Here is a 20,083-nt window from a genome sequence, read left to right as displayed (position 1 = left end):
ATGGTAGCTGTATTCCTAATTATTTTTGTTTCTTTCCCCAGGTGTAATTAATACTGCCTGTGATGCACAGAGGCTCAGAGGCTGAGAAAGATTTGACTAGAAGCCAGGAAAACACTAGATTGAAATGACTTCAGGCAGAAAGCCCTGTGTTTAAGGAGAGTACTTGGGAAAATACAAGGGATGTTTACGAGATGTTCTTAATCACCAATCATTGCCAGGGAGGCAAATCAAGAGACTGTATTTCCGCAGGCTAAAAGGGGTGAGAAGAGTGCTGTGCATGGCTCTTTAGCCCATAAAGAAATGTCACAAGCACCATGCTGTAACTGCACACTGAGGAAGGCGGGGTAGAAGGCAGAATCCCCATGATTTAAGTTTCACAGTTCAGCTACATTAGCAGACTAATATATTGTATTCTTGGTTCTTCTATATGGCACTCCTGGCAGAGGAGCAGGGCTCAGTACAAATCACTGCAATAATTAAAAGTGATCTTGGCCTCAAGCAAACTAACTCTCTACAGAAAGCAGAAACCACAGACAGAGAGATGGAAAAACAGAGGATGAAAAATATTGAAGTACTAGCACAGGGTTCAGAAGGGCTGAGGCACAGAGCCACCCTGAGCAGCCAGGGCTATAGCAGGGACTTATGCAGATGGGACCACAAACTGGAATCCTTGGCACAGTGACATGGGACACATTTACCTCAGCTGGCCCTGTTACCAGTGGCTCTGGGGCCATTTCTTAGAGTTATATTTTTAATGCAACTTCTCTATCTGGTTTCTCATCTGGTGAAAGAGGCTTGCAGCCATGGGAGAGGGGTCTGGCCAACATCACTTCAAGTGTGTGTGTTTTATGTACATAAATCTCTGCACTCACAGATGGCAGCATCTGCTTGTTCCCTCCAGGGCTGTACATCCCACTCCAGCTACTGGAATTGGAAAAAAAAATGCCAGGTGCTTCATGGCTATATTTTTCCCCCAATGTATTTGGACTCTGCAGACATGAACAGCTCCCATTAATTGCCCAACAGGGAGATGCTACTGCCAGGGAGTTGCTGACAACACTTTGCTCTGCTCATCACAACACAGCAGCCAAAGTCCCAGAGGGCAGCTTAGCAGTGTGTCCTGTCAGACCCAGTTTGTCTGTGTGCCTTTGTGGTGGAAAGGTTAAAATGGGAACTAAGCTGATCACGTTCATCTCTGTGGCTCCAGCCAGCTGGACCAGGGTTGAAGCAGTGTGTCTGAGAGGTTGGCAGGCAGGGAAAGGAACCCACCCTCTCAGAAGTGTTCAGACCTTATCAGGGCTAGGCTGTTCAGAAAACCAAGCCTTGACTTTATACTAGGCTCCAAATTAGCTGTACAGACAGTGAGAGGAGGAAACAGATGTACAACCTCACCAACCTCCTCCCTCAAGACTTTGTCCCTCTTCCCCCTATGCATAATCTACAAAATCTTGGAAGATCAGACTTTAGTTCAGTAAGCTAAATGTGAGGATAGAGCAGACTGTTTCTGCAATTTTTTTGAGTGTGAGGCACCACCAGGTACAATATTTTAAGCAGAGCCAGCTCTTGGCAGATGGTAATAACTCTTTGCAGTGCTCTGGGTCAATGTTAACTACTCAAGGATGGCATGAGACCAGCACAAACCACAGATCACATGATTTTCTATGGAGGATTTCTATCAAGGAAAAGATTTTAATTCTTTTTAACCCATGCAGTGTGACATGATCACAGTGTAAGGTGGAACAAATATACACTCATCTCACTAATGTAGGTACCAAAACTTTTCACAATCCCTTTGATAACAGGCTGCCTTCAGAGGGCTACTGCCCAGGGATCAGAGAGTGGACAAAGCACGGGAGAGTCACTAACACAGGAACAAAAGCACTACCAGAGAGTAGAAGAGGAGTGTGTGACCATCATAGGAACACTTACATTAGTTATCACAACAGTGTATGAGGCACCAAAGTCAAGCAGCCCTAGCTCCAGGGGGAACTCTCCTGTTTCAGTTATGCATTTTCCATCATTATATCTAGATAAAAGGATGAAGGACAGTATTTCCCAGTTAGTTCCACAAACAAAGAACACAGAGCAGAGCTATCAAACACGCCCCTGAAATGGAGCAGGGAGGATGCAAGATGTAAAAATACAGTAGCATTTACATCAAACAATCACTGGAGTTCTTGCTATCTTATCTTTCTAGAAGCACTTGGGCACTGACTGGAATTCACCTAATGACCCAGGCCATTGCTAACATTTTTAATGGTTTCTGCTCTTTCTTAGCGCTGATATAATTTTTTCCTCCCCTTAGGTTTATTTCCCTCCCTGAAATTTTGCTGCATTTCTTCAGGAAATGTAGGCCAGACAAGTAGTCAACAGGATCTCAGAGATATGGACCCATAAGCAACTTTGTTTCCTTTCAAGAGAGCAAATTAGCTTTCATATTTGTTCTTCTGGTTTTGGATGTGCGAGATGGCACAGAAGCTCGGTAGCATTGCCACAATGGATGCTGCGTCCTACTAAATTGCAGCAATAAATATTTTGGATGGAGCTGATGCAGAGAAAAGCCATGAAGCTTGTTTTGAAACATTGGAAATGCTAGAAATACCCTACAAGAGCCAACTCCAGTGCTGCCAAACCCAGGCCATATGGAGCCCCTGTCTAACAAGCCCAGCCTGCAAAGCCATGTAATGCTACTTGATGTTACCAGCCCACATACTAACACTTGGTAGCGTGGAATATGAACTGGCCTTTCCCTGAGAGCACCATAACACGAGGAGCTTGGGCCTGAGAGAGTAACAAAATAAAGCAGGCACTAAATGGCAGAGGAGACTTTACCATGTTCCACCTTACTCCACTGGCAGATGCACAGGAATGGCCAGTCTCTTCCCTCCAGGCCCCCACATAATGTGAATAAAAACTTCTGCACACGCGAGTGGCCTGGAGCACCTGCTCTGCACTGAGTTGATAATTCTGCTTTTTACAAACATCTGCCCCCACAACCACATGCCAAGACAATAGCAATGCAGGTTTTGCTATTAGGCTGAGAAAAGTCTCTTTGTACCCAAGGAAATGCTTCAGCAAGGACCTTCAGCTCGGGAAGAGAGACTTACATGTCCCTCTCCAGCAGTGAGTACTCAGAAGCACTGTAGTTTTTCTGAACAACAATGAAACTTTTGCTATTGATGGTGAGGTTGACATCTTGGCTCAAAGCATTAACAAATCTGCAAAGAAACCATATTTCATTGACCTGTCACACAGGGCAGGAGAAGCATAATAGCAGACACTTTAGAAGTTTGCATATTCTCCCAAAGCATTCTATAATTCCACAAGTTTATGAGAGTCTCTTCTGCAAGTTACCAAAATATTTGTTTGGTTCATTGCCTAGTTTTTCAATACAAGATTATTTTCCCTGTTGCATTAGTTTACCCTCTTACTCTCTTTTTTGTGAAAACTGATCCTCATTTTTTGGGGTCTAGAACCTCCTGGCAATCCAGTCTCAGAGACCAACAAAGATTGCAGCAAATTCTGAGGAGGCCATGAAGATGATCAGAGGGCTGAGGCACCTCTCCTGTGAAGACAGGGCAAGGGAGTTGGGGCTGTTCAGCCTGGAGAAGAGAAAGCTCCAGGGAGACCTAAGAGCATCTTCCTAGTACCTGAAGAGGTCCTGCAAGAGAGCTGGAGGGGGGCTTCTTACAAGGATATGGAGTTATAGGACAAGGGGGAATGCCTTTAAAGTGAAAGAGGGTAGAGTTAAATCGTGTTAGATTTTAGGAAGAATCTCTTCATTATGAAGGTGGTGAGATACTGGAATAGGTTGCCCAACAAAGTTGTGCATGCCTCATCCCTGGAAATGTTCAAGGCCGGGTTGGATCGGGCTTTGAGCAACCTGTTCTAGTGGGAGGGGTCCCTGTCCATGGCAGGGGTGTTGGTACAAGGTGATCTCAAGGTCCCTTCCAACCCAGACCATTCTGTGACACTATGGTGACTGTTCCACGGCTCTGTGAGGGGACAGAGCCTCAGCTGATCACAGGAAACTCTGAAGTTGTGCATCCTGATGAGCAGGTGCACCATGCTGGCAAAGAAGCAGCCTCTACCAGCAGCAAGGAGTTTTCCAGCATAATAAGATATCTTCATCAAAACTAAAACTTATATGGGAACAGTTTGTTTGGTGTTTTTTCATAGAAAAAAGACAGTTTCCTTCTGGCAATTCAAAAACTGATAGTAAAACCAAATGCTTTTCATTTGACCTATGTTTTAAGATATTTTGCTTTTCAGCTCTTTAAATGGGGGTGAAATCCCTGAAGTTAGTCAAGTGCTTAACAAAAGTAAAGTTTTAGTGCAAAAATAGTTTCCTCCTAGTGAAACTTCTTTACAAATTCTTAAATGGGAAGTATGGGGATTTGGTCAAAAATCTCCCCAAGAAAATATAAAAAAATTCTGACTGAATCAAGTCTTCAAGGTGTTTAGTCAATAGAAACCTTCACAAGTACAGGGCTATGAAGAGATACTGCTCTCCTAATTTGTTTATACAGGTTTTCAGATAAAGGGGTTGGACATTGATTTTAAGGTTTTATTTGTTTGGTTGGTTTTTTGTTTTTATTTTGTGGTGGGTTCATTTTGTTGCTTTGTTTTTTTTTTCTAATTTCACCTTGCCCAAATCCTCTAGAAAGTCTAGCTGGAATCCTGGTTTTTTGGGGTTTTTGGGGTTTTTTTTGGTTTTGTCTGTTTGGTTTTGGTTTGGTGGTTTGTTTTGTTTTTTGAAGGTTTTTTTGCAAATTTGCATCTTTTGCACCTCAGCAGCCAGCACAAACCAGAACAGGAGTGTTCATGGACTAAATGGGATAGCTCAAATTAGGAAGAGTGCACTAAGCGAGTCCAATGCCCAGCTGAATTGTTATGAGGATGTAAAATTGTTGCTGCATCCAATTTAGTAGACACTTGTACATGAGTTTGGGTGAACATCATGGGTTGGCCAATTTGCAAAGGACATAGCAACAGCTCCTATCCAAATTGCTGCTTCCCTTTCATCAGGGAGATGAATTTGCCACTTTTCCAAGGAAGGAGCTCTTTTATGTTGCCATCAGAGCCCAGACTACCCTAGGCAGTGAGCAGCAATAGTTCTCAGCTCTGCATGGCATGTGTGGGAGGTGACACTCTGTCAAGCCTCCACAGCTGACACCCAAGTCTTGCATGAGAAGTGTGGACTGGATTCCAACCCAAGAACATCTGGGCTATGTTACATACAGATGCATTAGACAAAAGCACTTTCCCTCTCCCAACCACCGCCAAATCCTCAAAAAAAAAACCCCATTCCTACCTAACAGCTGCCAAACCATTTTCTGGCTTTGCTTCCAAGTCTGTAATCTAAAGAGAGGAAGAAAAAAAACCATCAAACATATTTATTAATGCTGTCTTACAATGTGTGGCAGACAACAGTGGTGTCTGCAGAGTTACACACGTGCTGCAAAGCCTGTGGAAATTGACTGGACTCTCACATAAGCTTTACATCAGGCCACAGCTGGGGAGCCCTGGTACAATGAAGCCAATGGCAAAACTTCATCTCCTCCAATGGCTTAGGATGAGATCATACCTTTTCTCCTCATCTCTTCTGTAACAAAGGCTGCTGAGTTTCAGCCAGTCACCCTTCTACTGAGGCATGTAACACTCTCCAAAAAAAGTATTTTTTGATCTTGAGCTAGCAAGAGAGCATTATCCACATTAGCATCTTTCAGTGACTACTTACAATCAAACTTAAGTGCATCACTCCTAAAAAATCTGCAAATGCCTAACTTTCAGACCCTGATTCTTGTCATATTCATAGACTTCACAGAAGTCTAAAGCTGAGAGGAACTGCTAGGTTACTCTGCTGATGATCATGCATCACTCATGCTTTCCCTGATCCTCAATACTCAAGAGATTAAACTGTTGTAATGTGCAGGCACAGAGTAGGAGAAACCAAGACGCTTGTTTGTGCTCACAAACAGATCCCTGCAGACAGGTCCCTGCAATGGCCATCTGGATGGGCACACTGGGGAGTGAGAGTGTCTCTCCTGGAGACCACAGCTAGCACAGCAGCTAGATAGTTAATTGACACTCATTTGGAGAAACCTGTTTGGTGTACAACACTGAAAAAACGCAGTTAAGTCACAGCCCTGCCCTGGAGGTTGTATGTCACAAAAAAAGAACACAAAGCAAAGCTCTTGGCTGGTAGAAATCCAGAGCTGTGCCATGTCCACTGAAGATGGCAGGGCAATTTCAATTTGCACTGCCCACAGATGGAACCCAGGCAAGCCAAGAGGGACTTTAGAAACTGGCTCTCTCTCAAAATTTTCTGGCCCTTTCTCCACACTTTTTTTCCTGATGCAAACCCCTGAGTTTCTGAGACCAGGGATCCAGAATTTCAGTATATCTATTAATGTCTATTGTACTTCAGAGTAATATGCTACCCACAAATAACATATGCCCTAAATAATAAATAGCCACAGTGAATAATAAATGTCAGAGCAATAAATAATAAACAGCAACATCATTTTTTTTCCATGGGAGACACATGGGGATGAATACTCTCATTCCTTGCAGACAGACCAGCCAAACTATTACTCGTTTTCACTGATGATCCCCAGAGCTCTCAAATTCATTTCCTGCCTACTCAACAGCCCACAAAGGAGAAGAAACCAATTTGAGATAGGATTCTTCCAGGAAAGCACTCCCACCTGAGTGAGTGGGCCAACCCAGCAGTGAGGGAGGTAACTCGAGGGTGAGCCCTGCAACACAGCAGTGATGCTGGCACTGTTTTCCTTGTGTTGCAATGCTGGAAAAGTATCATTTATCACACTGTCTTCCACATCTCCCTTATCTAGAGCTGTGAATGACAGGTCAATAGCATCACCCAACAGCACAGATGTTTCCCAGCACATGAGAGCCTGCCTGTGCCAGGGTGGGCATTAATTTAAGCACAGTCTAGACAGCTGGGGCAGCATAGATGTACTGGAGGTCTGAGATTGCTATGCTCCAAACCTGTTGAAGGCTTTTGCTTCTTAAAGACTGTATGAAAATCACAAGTATCCATTTCCTAAAGAAACAGCACACAGCTTTCAGGGTCACAGGGAAACTTTGTGTGCTATTGAGCCCCAGACTCCAAATCAAAAAGTCTGATCATCAGCAAAAAACCTTGATGCTATGACAAAATAAATTCTTTAAATTAATTTTTTAAAAGTTATATGGTTTCTACTATATAATATTGAATGCTTGGTATGGCTACCCTGCAAGGTAAAAGGCTCAGGAACTGCAAAGAGAATGGATATTTTAGCATGAGGACAGATTCTGATGGCATTTACACACCTGCCACAATGTGCACTAACACCATGAATTTCAAGAGATCTTCTTAGGATACAGCTATGCATAAAAGGTATCAGAATCTGCCCTATACATCCCATATGCCCCTCTCTGATTGTTGCAGAAATACACAAAAGTCCAAATACAGCCAGCTCTGCTGCAGAGCCTGAAATGAGCTTAATCATTTATTCTGTTCAGCAAAACAAATGGGCCTTCTGTGCTTTTTCACTAAACACTTGCAATAACTAATCCCAGAATCATTCCTCTGATGCTTTTATTCCATGGCCAGCCCTAGAGCCTCTTTAACATCTTTGCTTTATAGAGCCATCTTGGGGGAAAACCCCTGGCTCTGTTTCCCCAGCTTTCTCCAGCTCTGCTGCCTAGCAGGCATGACTCTGCTCTCCCACTGCAGCACTCAGTGGATTAAAGTGTGCCCAGAAACTCTCAGATGCCACAACGCCTCTATTAATCAACCAGCAGAAATGTGTACAGATCCAGTGCCTCTAGCTAAGAAGTGAGTTTTAGACCATCTGAGAGCAATCAGACAGACATTGCAACTGAGCAAATGAATTAATGAGCCTATCACCCCATTGTAGCATCACAGCCATTGAATTAATACTGTATTTACACTTCACTCCCACACTCACTAAGCGGCTTGATAGGCTTCCTTCTGCCTCAAAAACAATTAAGCTGTATACTGATTTTTCCTTCACGGTGTAGTTAAAAGCAAGAGTCAATCCTTGATGTTGCAGGGTGAAGTGAAGGCTCTGTTGCTCTCCATTCAATATTAATTTTGAGTACTCAGCTGGGTTCTGTGGAAGAAAATAAACTTGGTTATACTTTCTTCAGATAAGAAAGGATTTGTATTTTCCTACCAGGTGCAACACTATCCCCTCTTTAAGGGAGTCTGTAATCCTGTTATCCTCTATTCCTAATTACAGGTGAATGTAAGGTGTATCCTTTGCTGGGGAAATTCTTCTCCAAATGTTCAATTTCTGTTTCATACAACAGAGATATTATGCTTCATTTGTAAAGCTATTCCCATGCACTTCTAGGGCAATGGAGCAGAACAAGCTTTTGCATCTGTGGGCTTTATTAGAAAATGCCTGTAAAAATCTCCATCCTTTCTTCAATGACATGCAAGTCAGGCCTTTCAGTCCCAAATATATGCTTACCTGAAAAGACTCCACAGGCTGCTGAAATAGGTCCTTATCTTGGATTGCCACTTGAACAGGGTTCTTTGCCAAATTCAGGACCCGAATTAAACTTTCTTTTGGGACAAGTCGAGGCATATCGGTTTCCTAATTAAAGTAAAAGGCTTTAAAGTGCCATCTGTATGCTTTATTAGCACGTTAATATCTCTTCATTTTTAGCCATAATAGTCTTCCTCTCTGTAATGACACTTTTCCATCCCTTCCTCAACAGAAGTTGCACTCAGAGAAAACTGAACATAAATCATTTTTAGGGAGGTTTCCTCATAGTAGCTCAATGGCCAACCCATCATTCCTCCCAAAAATTGCTCTTCACACCACTAAGTGTACAGACTGCACACCTACTGAGGAGGTAGAACAATGTCACAACTTTCATTATACAGCTCCCTCATGCCTGGATTTAACCAACTGCCATATCAGAATGAAAAAATTTGTGCTTGGCTTTCAAAAGCAGTGACAAGAATAATTATTTCCCACTGCAGTCAGTGACTGGGAAAAGAATCAGACCAGAAGTTAAGTAGTTTTGAAAATCCCAGTCCAGCTTCATGTCTGTAATCAGTGCTTTTGCATTACTGGACCTTGCTATCTATACAGCTGACTGTATAGATATTATTCCTTGTTTTCTGAGAGAGGTAAGCTGATGCCTCCAGCACTGAGGTATCTCCTCCTGTCAGGAACCATTTCCTAGAAAGAGTACATCAATCAGTGTCAGCCTTGTACTACCTGCAGAGCTAATATTTTTTTTTAACTTCTCTTTTTTTCTCATTTTATTTTCAAGTAGCTGCAAGCAATACTGCAGAGCTATTTATTTTTCTTCTATCTTATCTGATAATTTGTGTATTGCAGGCAGGGCATTTTGAACTTAACTGGGTGGGGAGACACACTGCCAAAGAAGTCAGAATGAGCTGATTTCCTTGTATCCATATGTTGCTCTGGACCAACAGGCAGATAATATTATCCAGCAAATTCCATTACTGTAGCTTTTCACCTCTGCTACCCACAGTCATGTGAAGGTGGACCATCTTACCCTCCTCTTTGCTAGATCTTAAAATGCCTTTAGGGTAAAATTTTCATGCACAGGCAGAGGGAACCTCTCACCCCCAGCCAGAGCAAACTTTGGTGCTTGGCCAGAGATTCTGGTGGTGGCAATGAGAGCATTTCTTTGCTCACATAAAGAGATCAGAAAAAAGACCTGAACCCACACAGTCTCATTTCAGTGGGAGGCTCGTTAGGGGATTCACCTGAGGAACCAGCAGATGTTAATCCAGGGCTGTGAGCCAGCCACTCTAACAGAACATTTTAAGTATACATAGAAGCTTTAAAAATTAATCCTATAGTAACTTTTGTGAGACAAAGGTCAGCCAAAGTCTACACAATGCTGGTCATGAACCAGAAACAAACAGTACAAATCTGCAGGAGCTAACATGGAATTTATAAGAGATGTGCTGCCATCCTCTCTGGGGATGCCTGGCAGTCCCTGATGTCTGTGTCAGCATTCATCTGCCTCTCCAGAGAAACACTTTGGCTTGTAAAAAAAGCCATCCCCATCATAAAGCATCATAAAGGAAAGTGATTACATTTTAAAATTTTAAAACAATTAAATAAAAAACCAAAACCACCACACACACACAAAAGACCCCAAACAGAAAAGTATAGGCAAGCTACAGCAAGAAATAGGAGAGAGAACAGACTACCTTTTGGAAATTAATCACTAGCATTAACTAGATGTCTGTCAAGCATTTTGACGATGGAAATCTAGAATATAGACCAATACAGATGACCAGCACAGCAAAACTGCAAAGACTAGAAAGAAAGACACAGAGACAAAGAGAGGGAAAAGTAGACAAGGTAAGAATTATCATTAGCAACTGGATCAGTATGCTCAGTTGTAAAGAAAACATTACAAACTTTGATCAAGGAGCACAACGGCTTAAAGGATTATCTACCAGACATCACTAATAACAACCCATGGAAAGAAAGTATTTCTGAGGAATGCCTTGTGCTTTACTTACATTTATTTTGACTTCTATAATGGCTGCAAGTCCAAATGCCAGCCCTGCAAGGATCATACCTGTTGCCATTTTCCTAATAGGTCTATGGAGCAAATGAAAGAGGTGCCATTAAGGAAAAAAAGTGATTTAAACTATAGAATACCATTCGTCAGAGCCAAAGATGTGCCAGAACCATGTAATAAACTGTCCGACAGGTGGCACTCAGGATGACAGGCTGTTTAAATTGCCAATCTCTTAACTTAAAACTATTTTATTATTCTGCATGAGGCCAGCACTCACTGAGGCCAATTAAAACTGATATGCCATGAAAAGAAGTTCCTTCCTTGCAAGTTTCATATTATCTTTTTCCCAGCTCTTCTAGTGGGAATAGCTCATGACTTTATGTTAATCTATGATGTTGGAAGGAACACCAGAAATTATGTATCTTCAAGTCCCTTTTGGGAAAGGCAAAGGAAAAGTAACATTCTATTTAGCAGTGGGAATAAGGAATAGAAAAATGTGTAGTTTATGTCCTCAATGTTTCTGACCATCTGGGGCATCATTCTGGGTTATTTCTCATGCCAATACATTTACATTTCTAGGAAATAAAGAGCTTTCTTTTAAACTCAAGGCAAAGCTAGTGCAACTTTACCAGAATTACGTGAGAAAATCTGATATAAATCAATAATATATAATCATAATTCATGTCCAGAACAGCAGATTCAATATGAGTATTGAGTTGTTGAGATTTGAGACAAATCTGGTTCTGGATCAGGAAGTTTTCTGCCAAGTCAAGGCACAGTCCAGGCCGTGGGCTCACAATGGTATCAGGGAGAATCACAGGCTCTGATGTGTATCCTCCAAAAGGGGCACCACTGCAGGGCTGGACAATATTTTTGATATGTCTTCAGGTGCAAGTAATTCAGATGGTGGGAAAGCCTTCCCCTTCACCAGCAGGGTGAAGGGGAAGGCTTCTGAGGCACCTGCCACCCCCATTTTATGTGGTTTTGTCTGTCCAGCATTTTAGTTTGGATTTGGAATATGCTTTTTAAGCCAGTCACCCCACTCATTACCCTTTCCCATGCTATGGCTCACATGCAGAAGTGGTGCTCGGGCATAGAAACTTGTGTCCTTTCAGCTGAAATTCCACTGACAAAGGCACTCCAAGAGTGCACATAATGTACTTCCACTGCTACAGGGCATCAGTCCACAGAGGCAGAATACAGATACTCTGAAGTTAATTTACACAAATTGCATAAAGTGGGTGTCATAAACAACCTGAGGTCTGCTTCTATTACACTGCACTTCTTGCCAACATAGACTAAGGATAAAATGCTTGGCTCACGTGGAAGATCCTACCCAGCATGGGACCATGAATTTGGTCCCATGGGGACTTCTCAGGGAGGGAATTATTTAGGCATGACCTGGGAAACAAGGCGGAAAACATGTTGATCAAATTCAAAATGAGACTACTCGTATCTGCTTTTGGAAAAATCTGTACAGAGCAGAATCCAACATTGAGTTTTACCCTCTGGCATTTCCATGGGGAAATTAGTCACTCCCTTCTGTGGAAGAGGGTGATGCTGCCTCTTGGGACTGAAGTATACTCAAGTATTGGGAAAGGTGAATGGAAATTTGTGTTTCTCTTCCTTAAAAGCTATTCTTCACATTTACAGCAAAAGAAAAAGCACAGGTGTATCTGCACTGTCCCCAAGTACTTACGTGAAATTCAATTTGCACATGTTTATCAGGGGGTAGAGCCCAAAGTCAAAAATTGGGATGAAGACAAGAATAAGAAGTGGATTTAAGAACTGCAATACAAAAGAATGGGAGTTCAGTGACTAGAAAGCAACTTTTAGTAATTAAACCCATAAAGCACTGTCCTCCAGAAATAATTCCATTACAGAAGGGACATGGACAAACACTTAAAACCTCCTTTTAAAATATAATCACAGTTTGCACTTAACAGCTTCTGCTATTTAGTTTTCACAGGCATGAATATATTTTGTTCATATCCTCCTCTCCAAGAGGCAAGAAAACATCACTGGCCCAGTTTCCCTGGAGAGAGAACTGAAAGATGATGTTTTTAAAGAGTACAAACCCCACTGACAATAGAGACAGGTGACCTTTGGTGCTGTGGTGGGACTTTACAACAAATCAGCAACAATGGAAACATCTTGGGCAAAATCCCAGAGGAACAGGCACTATTCTGTGAGATTGGCAATTTCTCACACTTCAACACAACCAAGTAATCCCCCAGGAACAAAGTTTCTCCTGGTAGGGGCACAGCTTGTCTGCCAGCCAGAAGTGGCAAAGCAAGAAAATAGAGAGCAATGAAGAACAAGCAGGGAGAAATGTTGTTTCAGTTCCAAAGGAAGATTTCAGGGAACAGAACAGCTTTGAATTTCTCCAGAGCTATTCACAATAAGAATTGTAGTCAACTGTGACAACATAGCACCATCTTGCTTTCATGTTTTCATCTCCCCTGTAGAAAGGGAGGAACCAAACATATTTCAAGAACAACGTTCATCCCAGGACAGGAGCCTGTTAAAAGGAGATACATGTTGTATTCTCCACATGCCAGCACTACCTCAAGAATTATTATGGTGGTATGTTACCCCACACCTCTGCACTGTTCTGCAGGAGTCAATTTCTGCATTAGGACATCCTCAGGGTCTTCTGAACCCCAAGCTTGCAAAGCAGCCTGTCAACAATAAAGCAGAAGCCACACCACAGCAAGCAGCAGGAGCACTGCTATCACCTTGAAAAGGAGCAGAGAATGGCCACTGGTCCCATGAGAAAAGTATAAATGAGAGAAAAGAAGAAGATACATTCAAAGGCTTATTTCCTACCCTGTAATGTCTTTTACCTGCATTTGGTCAGGCTGAAGGACATATATTCCCTGAAACAAAAAGACAGTCCAAGTGATTCATAAACACTATAACATATCAGTGCATATGGTAAATAAGTAATCGGTCCCAGAGAGGCCTTTGCAGCCAAGGTGGTTTCCTCAAATGCTTTATGTTGGCTTTAGCAGCTGATATTGTGTTCTTGACACTTTTTGTCTAAGGACACAGTGTTTAATAAGATCATTTTGCAGAAGGAAGCTGCACTCAATCCTTGGTATTTGGCAGCTGTGACACAGCTTGTGACAGGTACTGAGGCCCATCCTTCAGGCTGGCTGAGCCATGAACTAGGTGAGGGGAGGAGGATGGGGGTGTTAAGTGTCCAAGCTGGGAGGCAGGCTTACAGCTTCCTCCCTCCCTGCTTCTATGAAGTGAAAAGCCCCAATCCTATAAGTGAGTGTTCCCAAGTTTCAGGACCCCATGATTTCTCCCAGGTTCCCCAAAGGATAATAGAAGACCATCCTTGAGCCAGTGGGCTGCACAAACACCTCTTTCCTCCCCCCGTCTGCATCTAAGAGGCTTTGGACAACTGCACCTTCTAGGTTTGAGGCAGGAGTCCTCAGGGCTGTAAGAGGTGCCTCACACTTGCATCACTATCCCAGCCCCACAAATGGGCAAGGTCAACAGGAATGGATGGATGAGGGATCCCAAACTCCAAAAGGAACCATGGACCTGTCCCCAGGGAGGGACTGGTGGTTTTCTGAACTCCATTAAATGCTTTTCATTTGAAATTAAAATGAAGAAGATGGGGGGGGAAGGGTTCAGGGTCAGGGGGAAGAGTGCAGGAGGGAAGAAATTATGAAGGAAATAATGTCTTTCCAAGAAAATACTGGGGGGTTCTCTCCTGTCTGCCAGTCCTATCCTGAGCAGAGTCTAGACTGGCTGCCTGTCTCTGCCCACAGCTGCATCCTGGGAGAATGGAAAAATACCAGGCAAATACCCTCTCCTGCTACTTTGCACACACTATAGAAATGTGCCATTAGGAAATGAGCCTGCAAATACTTCATCTGACACTAAATCATTCCCTGTTTGATTCCAGACTTCCTAGCTGAGCCCTTGTCTACAGAACTGAAAGTCAATGAGTTTTACAAACATGAACTTCAACAAGCCTAAGGGTGGGATCATTCCAATGCTGCAGTTTATTTTCACCTTCTTGAGGTGGGGCAGCTCTTGAGGGGAGAGCAGAGGAGACTGAAACAAAAGCCAAGGAGCTATCCAAGTTGGTGTGACAAAAAAAAAAAGCCTTGAATCTATCTTTCCTCACCTGGGAGAGGCCAGTAGTGACACCTGGTGATACTTAGCTCTCCTGCTAATGGATCACTAAGTGCATGTGAGCAAAACACCAGAAAACTAATGTTTTAGATATACATCACATAGACTGCATGGACTTTGTTCTGTCTTTCTGAGGTGGATAAATATTACCCAAGGTGTAGTCTTTTTCATGCCTCATTTGAACTAATTAAGCCTAATGAGTATCACATATTGAGAGCCCAAATTTAACAGGAGTGACATAGAAGGTCTCAGATTTGTGGCTTTAAGACAATTTTAAACTGAAAAATGGACACTTAAAATCCTAGATTTTGATGTGAGCACCTGCAGGCAAGAGCTAGATGGCCTGTTAAAACATATATGTCTAAACAGATGTAGATGGCCTATTAAAACACATATGGGGCTGAAAAACTGCCTGAAGGTGTCCCCAGTGTGGGGACACCTTCAGGCAGATAGCTGATCTACATTTATCTGCTACTCTAGCCATTCACACCTTTGAAGACCTTTATGGAAACTAGCTAATTAATCCCTATCACATCTTTAACATATAGACAAGGTTCCTGCTGGTTTTGAGAGGCTTCATTAACGTATCACCAAGTGATCCAGTGCAGAAATGTACAACAGCTCTAGTCACACCTTAAAAGGGCTGAGTGACTTGTCTGCCTTCCATGGGGGCAGCAGGCTGAAAATCCCACCTGCTCGAGGTCACAGGGCCACTGGCTGCCAGCAGGTCAGCACCCCTGACCTTGTAGGCTGCTGATCTCCCCAGCCCTCACTTCTAGCTGAGATGAGCTGTGATGAACTGAACATGGCTGCATGAACAGAGCCTCTGGCTTCTAATCACCAGAAGTGAGACTCACCCAGATTCACCAAGCAGACGCTCTTAGTACTGCAAGACTCCGGTTAATAAGCAAGAGCAGGGATGTTACTACTAGTCTTACCAGCCCTGATGACATTAAGTACTTACAAAATCAGCATTCATTTTTGTGGCTTGCAAAGTCCACCTGGATCCCTAAAGAGAAAACAGACAGCAGTGAAGCCTTCAAGATGTTCTATGGGGCTAGAAAACACGGAGAAGATGACAGTGATGGAGGTCTTATTTCCCATCTATTCCTTCCCTTCCCTGTAACACTTGTCATTAGGCACGGCACATTCTCCCCTCTCATTCTCCTGTGCCAGACACTTGGCAGGACTCTGAAGGGCTGACCAGGAGTGATGGTGGAAGGCCCTGGACACTTGGTAGGAATATGGCATGCTGTGTCCCCAGGATGCTTTGGAATTACCCCAAAAGGACAGAGGTGCCAACCAAGGCCGGCAGGCAGAGCTGTACCCACTGTACTGTACCTGCTGATCAAACAGGGCCCAGAACATTGGCAGTGGTATGAAGAGGAAGAGAACACGAGTCACCATTTTGACCTCCCCAATCAGCTGTTTCTAAAAGGGAACATGCAAAAAGGTAAGGCAGGGGTGTAAAGCCCACAGGTGATTCAAGCCACAAAGCATAACTCCTATTTCTTTCTGCATGGCAGTTCTCCATTGCTCTTCCTTGTGACGTGGGGTATGTTTGCATTTCTAAATTTCAGTGCAGCACCTAAACTGTCCATTAAGGGTCAGGAGAGTACAGATGTGGGAAGGGACAGGAAAATGCATGTGAGGAATGGTGTGGCCAGGCTAGTCCTACTCTCTCCCCTGTCTGTCTGCCTATCTCCCCCTTCCCACTCCAAACCTACCAGGTAGAGCATCACTCACTGAGTATTTTTCTGAAGCCCAGTCCAGCCAGTGATCTCTCTTTGGAATCTCAGGGGAGCGGTTTTTCAGCCGGTTTTTAATAGCAAACTAGGGAGAAAAACAGGTGAGTAACTCACTCATGCCGTACCTGCCCTTGTCACACTCCCAACTCAAGGCTACCTTCCCCATCTCCAAATGTAAGTAGTGCCAGAACATCGAGGGGGTGGGTTGCTGGATACCTCTAAAGTCTTAGATTGGAGGCTTTATGATGAGTTATCTGCAGGGAAGTTTCTATGACACCGGTTGATTAAAGGTATGAAGGGGCAATGAATCATAGGATCACTGAATCTTAGAATATCCTGAGTTGGAAGGGTACCACAAGGGTCAATGAAGTCCAGCTCCTGGCCTGTTTATGCTGTGTGCTCCAGTCACTGAACACATTGACAAAAAAAGTGGCAGACCTCACTTAGAAATCCTGTCTTTAAGATCCTGCCTGTTTCCCCAAGGTAAATTTGGCACTAGGACTGACCTAGATAAAGAGAAAACATCTGCTGTTAGCAACAGCTTCCTGAAATAGAAACATCATTATCCACCTAATAATAAGAGAGTATTTTTCACATACTGTATTCAGCTCACACACCATGAAAAACAATTTATAAGGCTCTAATGCAACTTCAGCAAGTGTCTCTTGCATTTACATGAACATGCTGAATGTCCATAATGTGAATGTGTGCTATTACTGTCTGCTGAACTGATAAAGTTCAGAAAAATTATTCAACTGAATAAAAAGGAAGTCATATATCTGATACTCTCTGAGTTTCTGAATTTTCCTTTCAGTTCAGTTTCCACCAGCATCTGCCACTTGTGGTTCTATTAGGTGGACTTCAACTGAACAGTTCGTGGAGCTAAGGGAAAACAATTGAAAAGATGAAAAAATAAACTAGGACCTAAATGTGTTTCTAAGTCCTTACAGCTCATCAGCAAGACATCCCAAAGCAGCATAGAGAAGAACTCCAAAAGTCACCTCCCCTTTCTCTTTGCATCTTTTTGTCCTGCAACCTCTGACTCACACATGAAAAAGAAAATTACACATACTTACACCAATGCATTTGCACACTTCCAGCAAGACATTTCCTTGTGGTGGTGTTTTTCTGTACAGTCCACTTCCAGCAATGAACACAACTGAAAAAAAAATTATTATCCAAATGTGGATTCGCATGGCTGAAGCTCAATCCTGCACTGGCTTCAGGGAAGGATCACCCACCCCTGTATTCAACAGAAATGCTCTGCCCTTGGGGCACACAGGATTGCACTTCTAACTAAATGAATATACAGTAGTCCTTTAATGCCTACAGATGGAAGAAAATGCAACATCCTACAAGAGGCAGTGTGATCCCTAGAAAGTCACCACTGTCCTAATATCTGCTCTGGCACAATAGGCACCTCCACATCTGATTCACTCTGGGAAACAAAACTTTGAAAATTCACTTTGTCTATGCTTTTTGTAGACGAAACTTATAGTACAATCCACATTTAATTGCTGCACCTGATGTTGGAAATCAACCCTCACCCATTGGAAACCTGTAAGGATTAATCCAGATACAACACAGGCCCTGTGCACTTGCATCTCATACACATTTCAATGGAAACTGCCCAAAGATCCCTGCCTCACACAGAGATGTTAACAGAAATTACCTCCATTTATGGTTTCCACAAAGGGATATACAATTTAAGATACTGTTTTATCCTGGTTTTCTCCCTCAAAGCATGAAGAATATCACAATGAGACTGCAAAATCCTGTCAGAGATGGAGTTACCTGATTGTGTATAATTTATCCAGTTCTATGAGAGTCTTCGAGGACACTGGAATTCCAAAGAGATTAGTGGGGAGAAGCACCTTAAAACTGAGCATGAAATCCATATAATTAACTAACCTGAACTTTTAAAACTACCCAGTTGTCTGGGTCAGTCCATAGGCAATAGAGACTAGCAGATACTTCTGTCCTAACACAGGAAGCCTGAGACACTGCAGGGAACACACCTTTGCTTTTACCTGATTATGAAGACCGTTAGCATCCAGGTTTGACTTGCAGAACTTGAGACACCTCTGAAGTCAGTTTAGGTGAGTAGCACTTTGCATTTGTGCAAGTCACCCAGAGTGGGTAGCTGCACTACGTAATTTTTAGCATTTCCCTGTGAAGATGTTCGTGCTTTTAAAAATGTGATTAGGTTTGCTGAACACCTTTTGGTGATGCCATTGACTCCTTTGGGAGCTTATGTTCCTGCTTTAGGTTTAGAATTTGGAATTAAATGGTATCAATCTACCCCATCCTTCAGGAGCAGTAGCAGCCCAGAAAATCTCGCTCTAAATCTGCCTCTAAACCTATCCTTGCCTTCCATCAACACAGGGAGAGTGCCAGTCAGGGCCAAAAGGGTATTTTCTCCACTTCTGCATGCTACTCACATAGTCAAATATATCACTTCCCAGAGCATTTTAGCATGTTACAAAAGAACAGAGAGCTGCTTTGCCAGGCAGGACATGGAATCTGGCAGCAGGACACTAGCTAAAAACACATTTCCACCAATGCCCTCACTGAAACTGCAACATTTACACGTTCATTTTCCCCTGGGCAACTACTGCTGTGCTAGAAACATTCAGCACAGCATGGTGCACACAGTGGGGCCCTCAACTGATAGGAACAGGCCACAGGGGAAAATAGAACCTTCTCAGGCCCGTGACCATGCACTTTTTTGAAAATAATTGCTGCAATGTTAGCTGTGGCCTGATGACATTTCTTCAGTTTCCTGATTCTTCTCCCTGATGGAAATTTGAGTGGAAACAGCAACACTCACATTCTCTGGGGGACAAACTTTTCAAATCCCAGATGCTGCAGTGAAATCACACAACTGCTTGGTCTCTCAGTGAAGGTAACAAGCTGAATGAGAAGTCACCCCATACTGTGTCAAAAGCTCACACATGCAGTATAATAAGGGAACTGGTCTTCTCAGAGCTTGCAGCTGTGATACTAAAGCTGATGGGGTGTCCTCTGTACTGGCTACCAAAGGAGTAACATTAAAAATGGGGAGATCGTTGAATGTTTTATAAAGGCTGAAGAAGAAATCTTGACAAGTACATTAATGGGGCTAAGATGCAAGTGTTAAGAAGCACAGGGATTGTGGCTGTCTCCTGACACTTGGACAATAAGGATTTTTTTATTGCAACATAATAATAAGTTGTCACTGCAATTGTGGGAATTACTTCAGCCAAGCAAAGTAAGACAGCTCAGAACAAACTAACATCTCATCTAGCTCCTTCTGCAGCACAGATTCAGCAGCAGAAATCTGAGCCATTGAAGATGGCCTTGAGCTGCAGGAAGCCCATGGAAAGGTTAGAAGTACCATGTTAAGCTTCTGTTCTATAAGCTGGGGATCTCTAAGGACCGCTCAGATTGCAGCTCAAAGGCCATGTCTGCTCATAGGCAAAGCTGCAAGCCATCAGGAGAATCATTTTGGTGCCTTTGCATTAGAGCAAAGTAATTATACTGTGAAACATCCATGAGACCACCCCCTTAACAGAATCACAATAAAAGATAACAGTAAAACCATGCTCAGCCCACCATCCATCAACTACTGCTATTTATTGCGG

At 43.0% G+C, this 20,083-nt stretch overlaps 1 protein-coding gene across 7 annotated transcripts in view; it reads right to left on the bottom strand.

Annotated features, from left to right (window-relative positions):
- SLC15A2 (solute carrier family 15 member 2) overlaps positions 1 to 20,083 on the bottom strand; it is a 61,866-nt gene that overhangs the window by 13,724 nt on the left and 28,059 nt on the right. For 6 of the 7 annotated variants that reach the window (XM_066553107.1, XM_066553105.1, XM_066553110.1 and 3 more), the window contains 12 exons: positions 17,537 to 17,619; positions 16,459 to 16,545; positions 16,054 to 16,143; positions 15,677 to 15,721; positions 13,404 to 13,436; positions 12,257 to 12,345; positions 10,556 to 10,637; positions 8,508 to 8,633; positions 7,980 to 8,144; positions 5,315 to 5,361; positions 3,108 to 3,218; positions 1,930 to 2,026 (listed from right to left, as the gene is read on the bottom strand). In XM_066553107.1, the coding sequence (XP_066409204.1) occupies positions 1,930 to 2,026; positions 3,108 to 3,218; positions 5,315 to 5,361; positions 7,980 to 8,144; positions 8,508 to 8,633; positions 10,556 to 10,637; positions 12,257 to 12,345; positions 13,404 to 13,436; positions 15,677 to 15,721; positions 16,054 to 16,143; positions 16,459 to 16,545; positions 17,537 to 17,619 (1,055 nt within the window). The remainder of the gene's footprint in view (positions 1 to 1,929; positions 2,027 to 3,107; positions 3,219 to 5,314; positions 5,362 to 7,979; positions 8,145 to 8,507; positions 8,634 to 10,555; positions 10,638 to 12,256; positions 12,346 to 13,403; positions 13,437 to 15,676; positions 15,722 to 16,053; positions 16,144 to 16,458; positions 16,546 to 17,536; positions 17,620 to 20,083) is intronic. The other variant, XM_066553111.1, reaches the window with a different exon arrangement.

The sequence above is a fragment of the Molothrus aeneus genome, chromosome 7 (assembly GCF_037042795.1).
Source record: "Molothrus aeneus isolate 106 chromosome 7, BPBGC_Maene_1.0, whole genome shotgun sequence".
Taxonomy (NCBI): domain Eukaryota; kingdom Metazoa; phylum Chordata; class Aves; order Passeriformes; family Icteridae; genus Molothrus; species Molothrus aeneus.
This window is presented reverse-complemented; position numbering and strand designations above follow the sequence as displayed.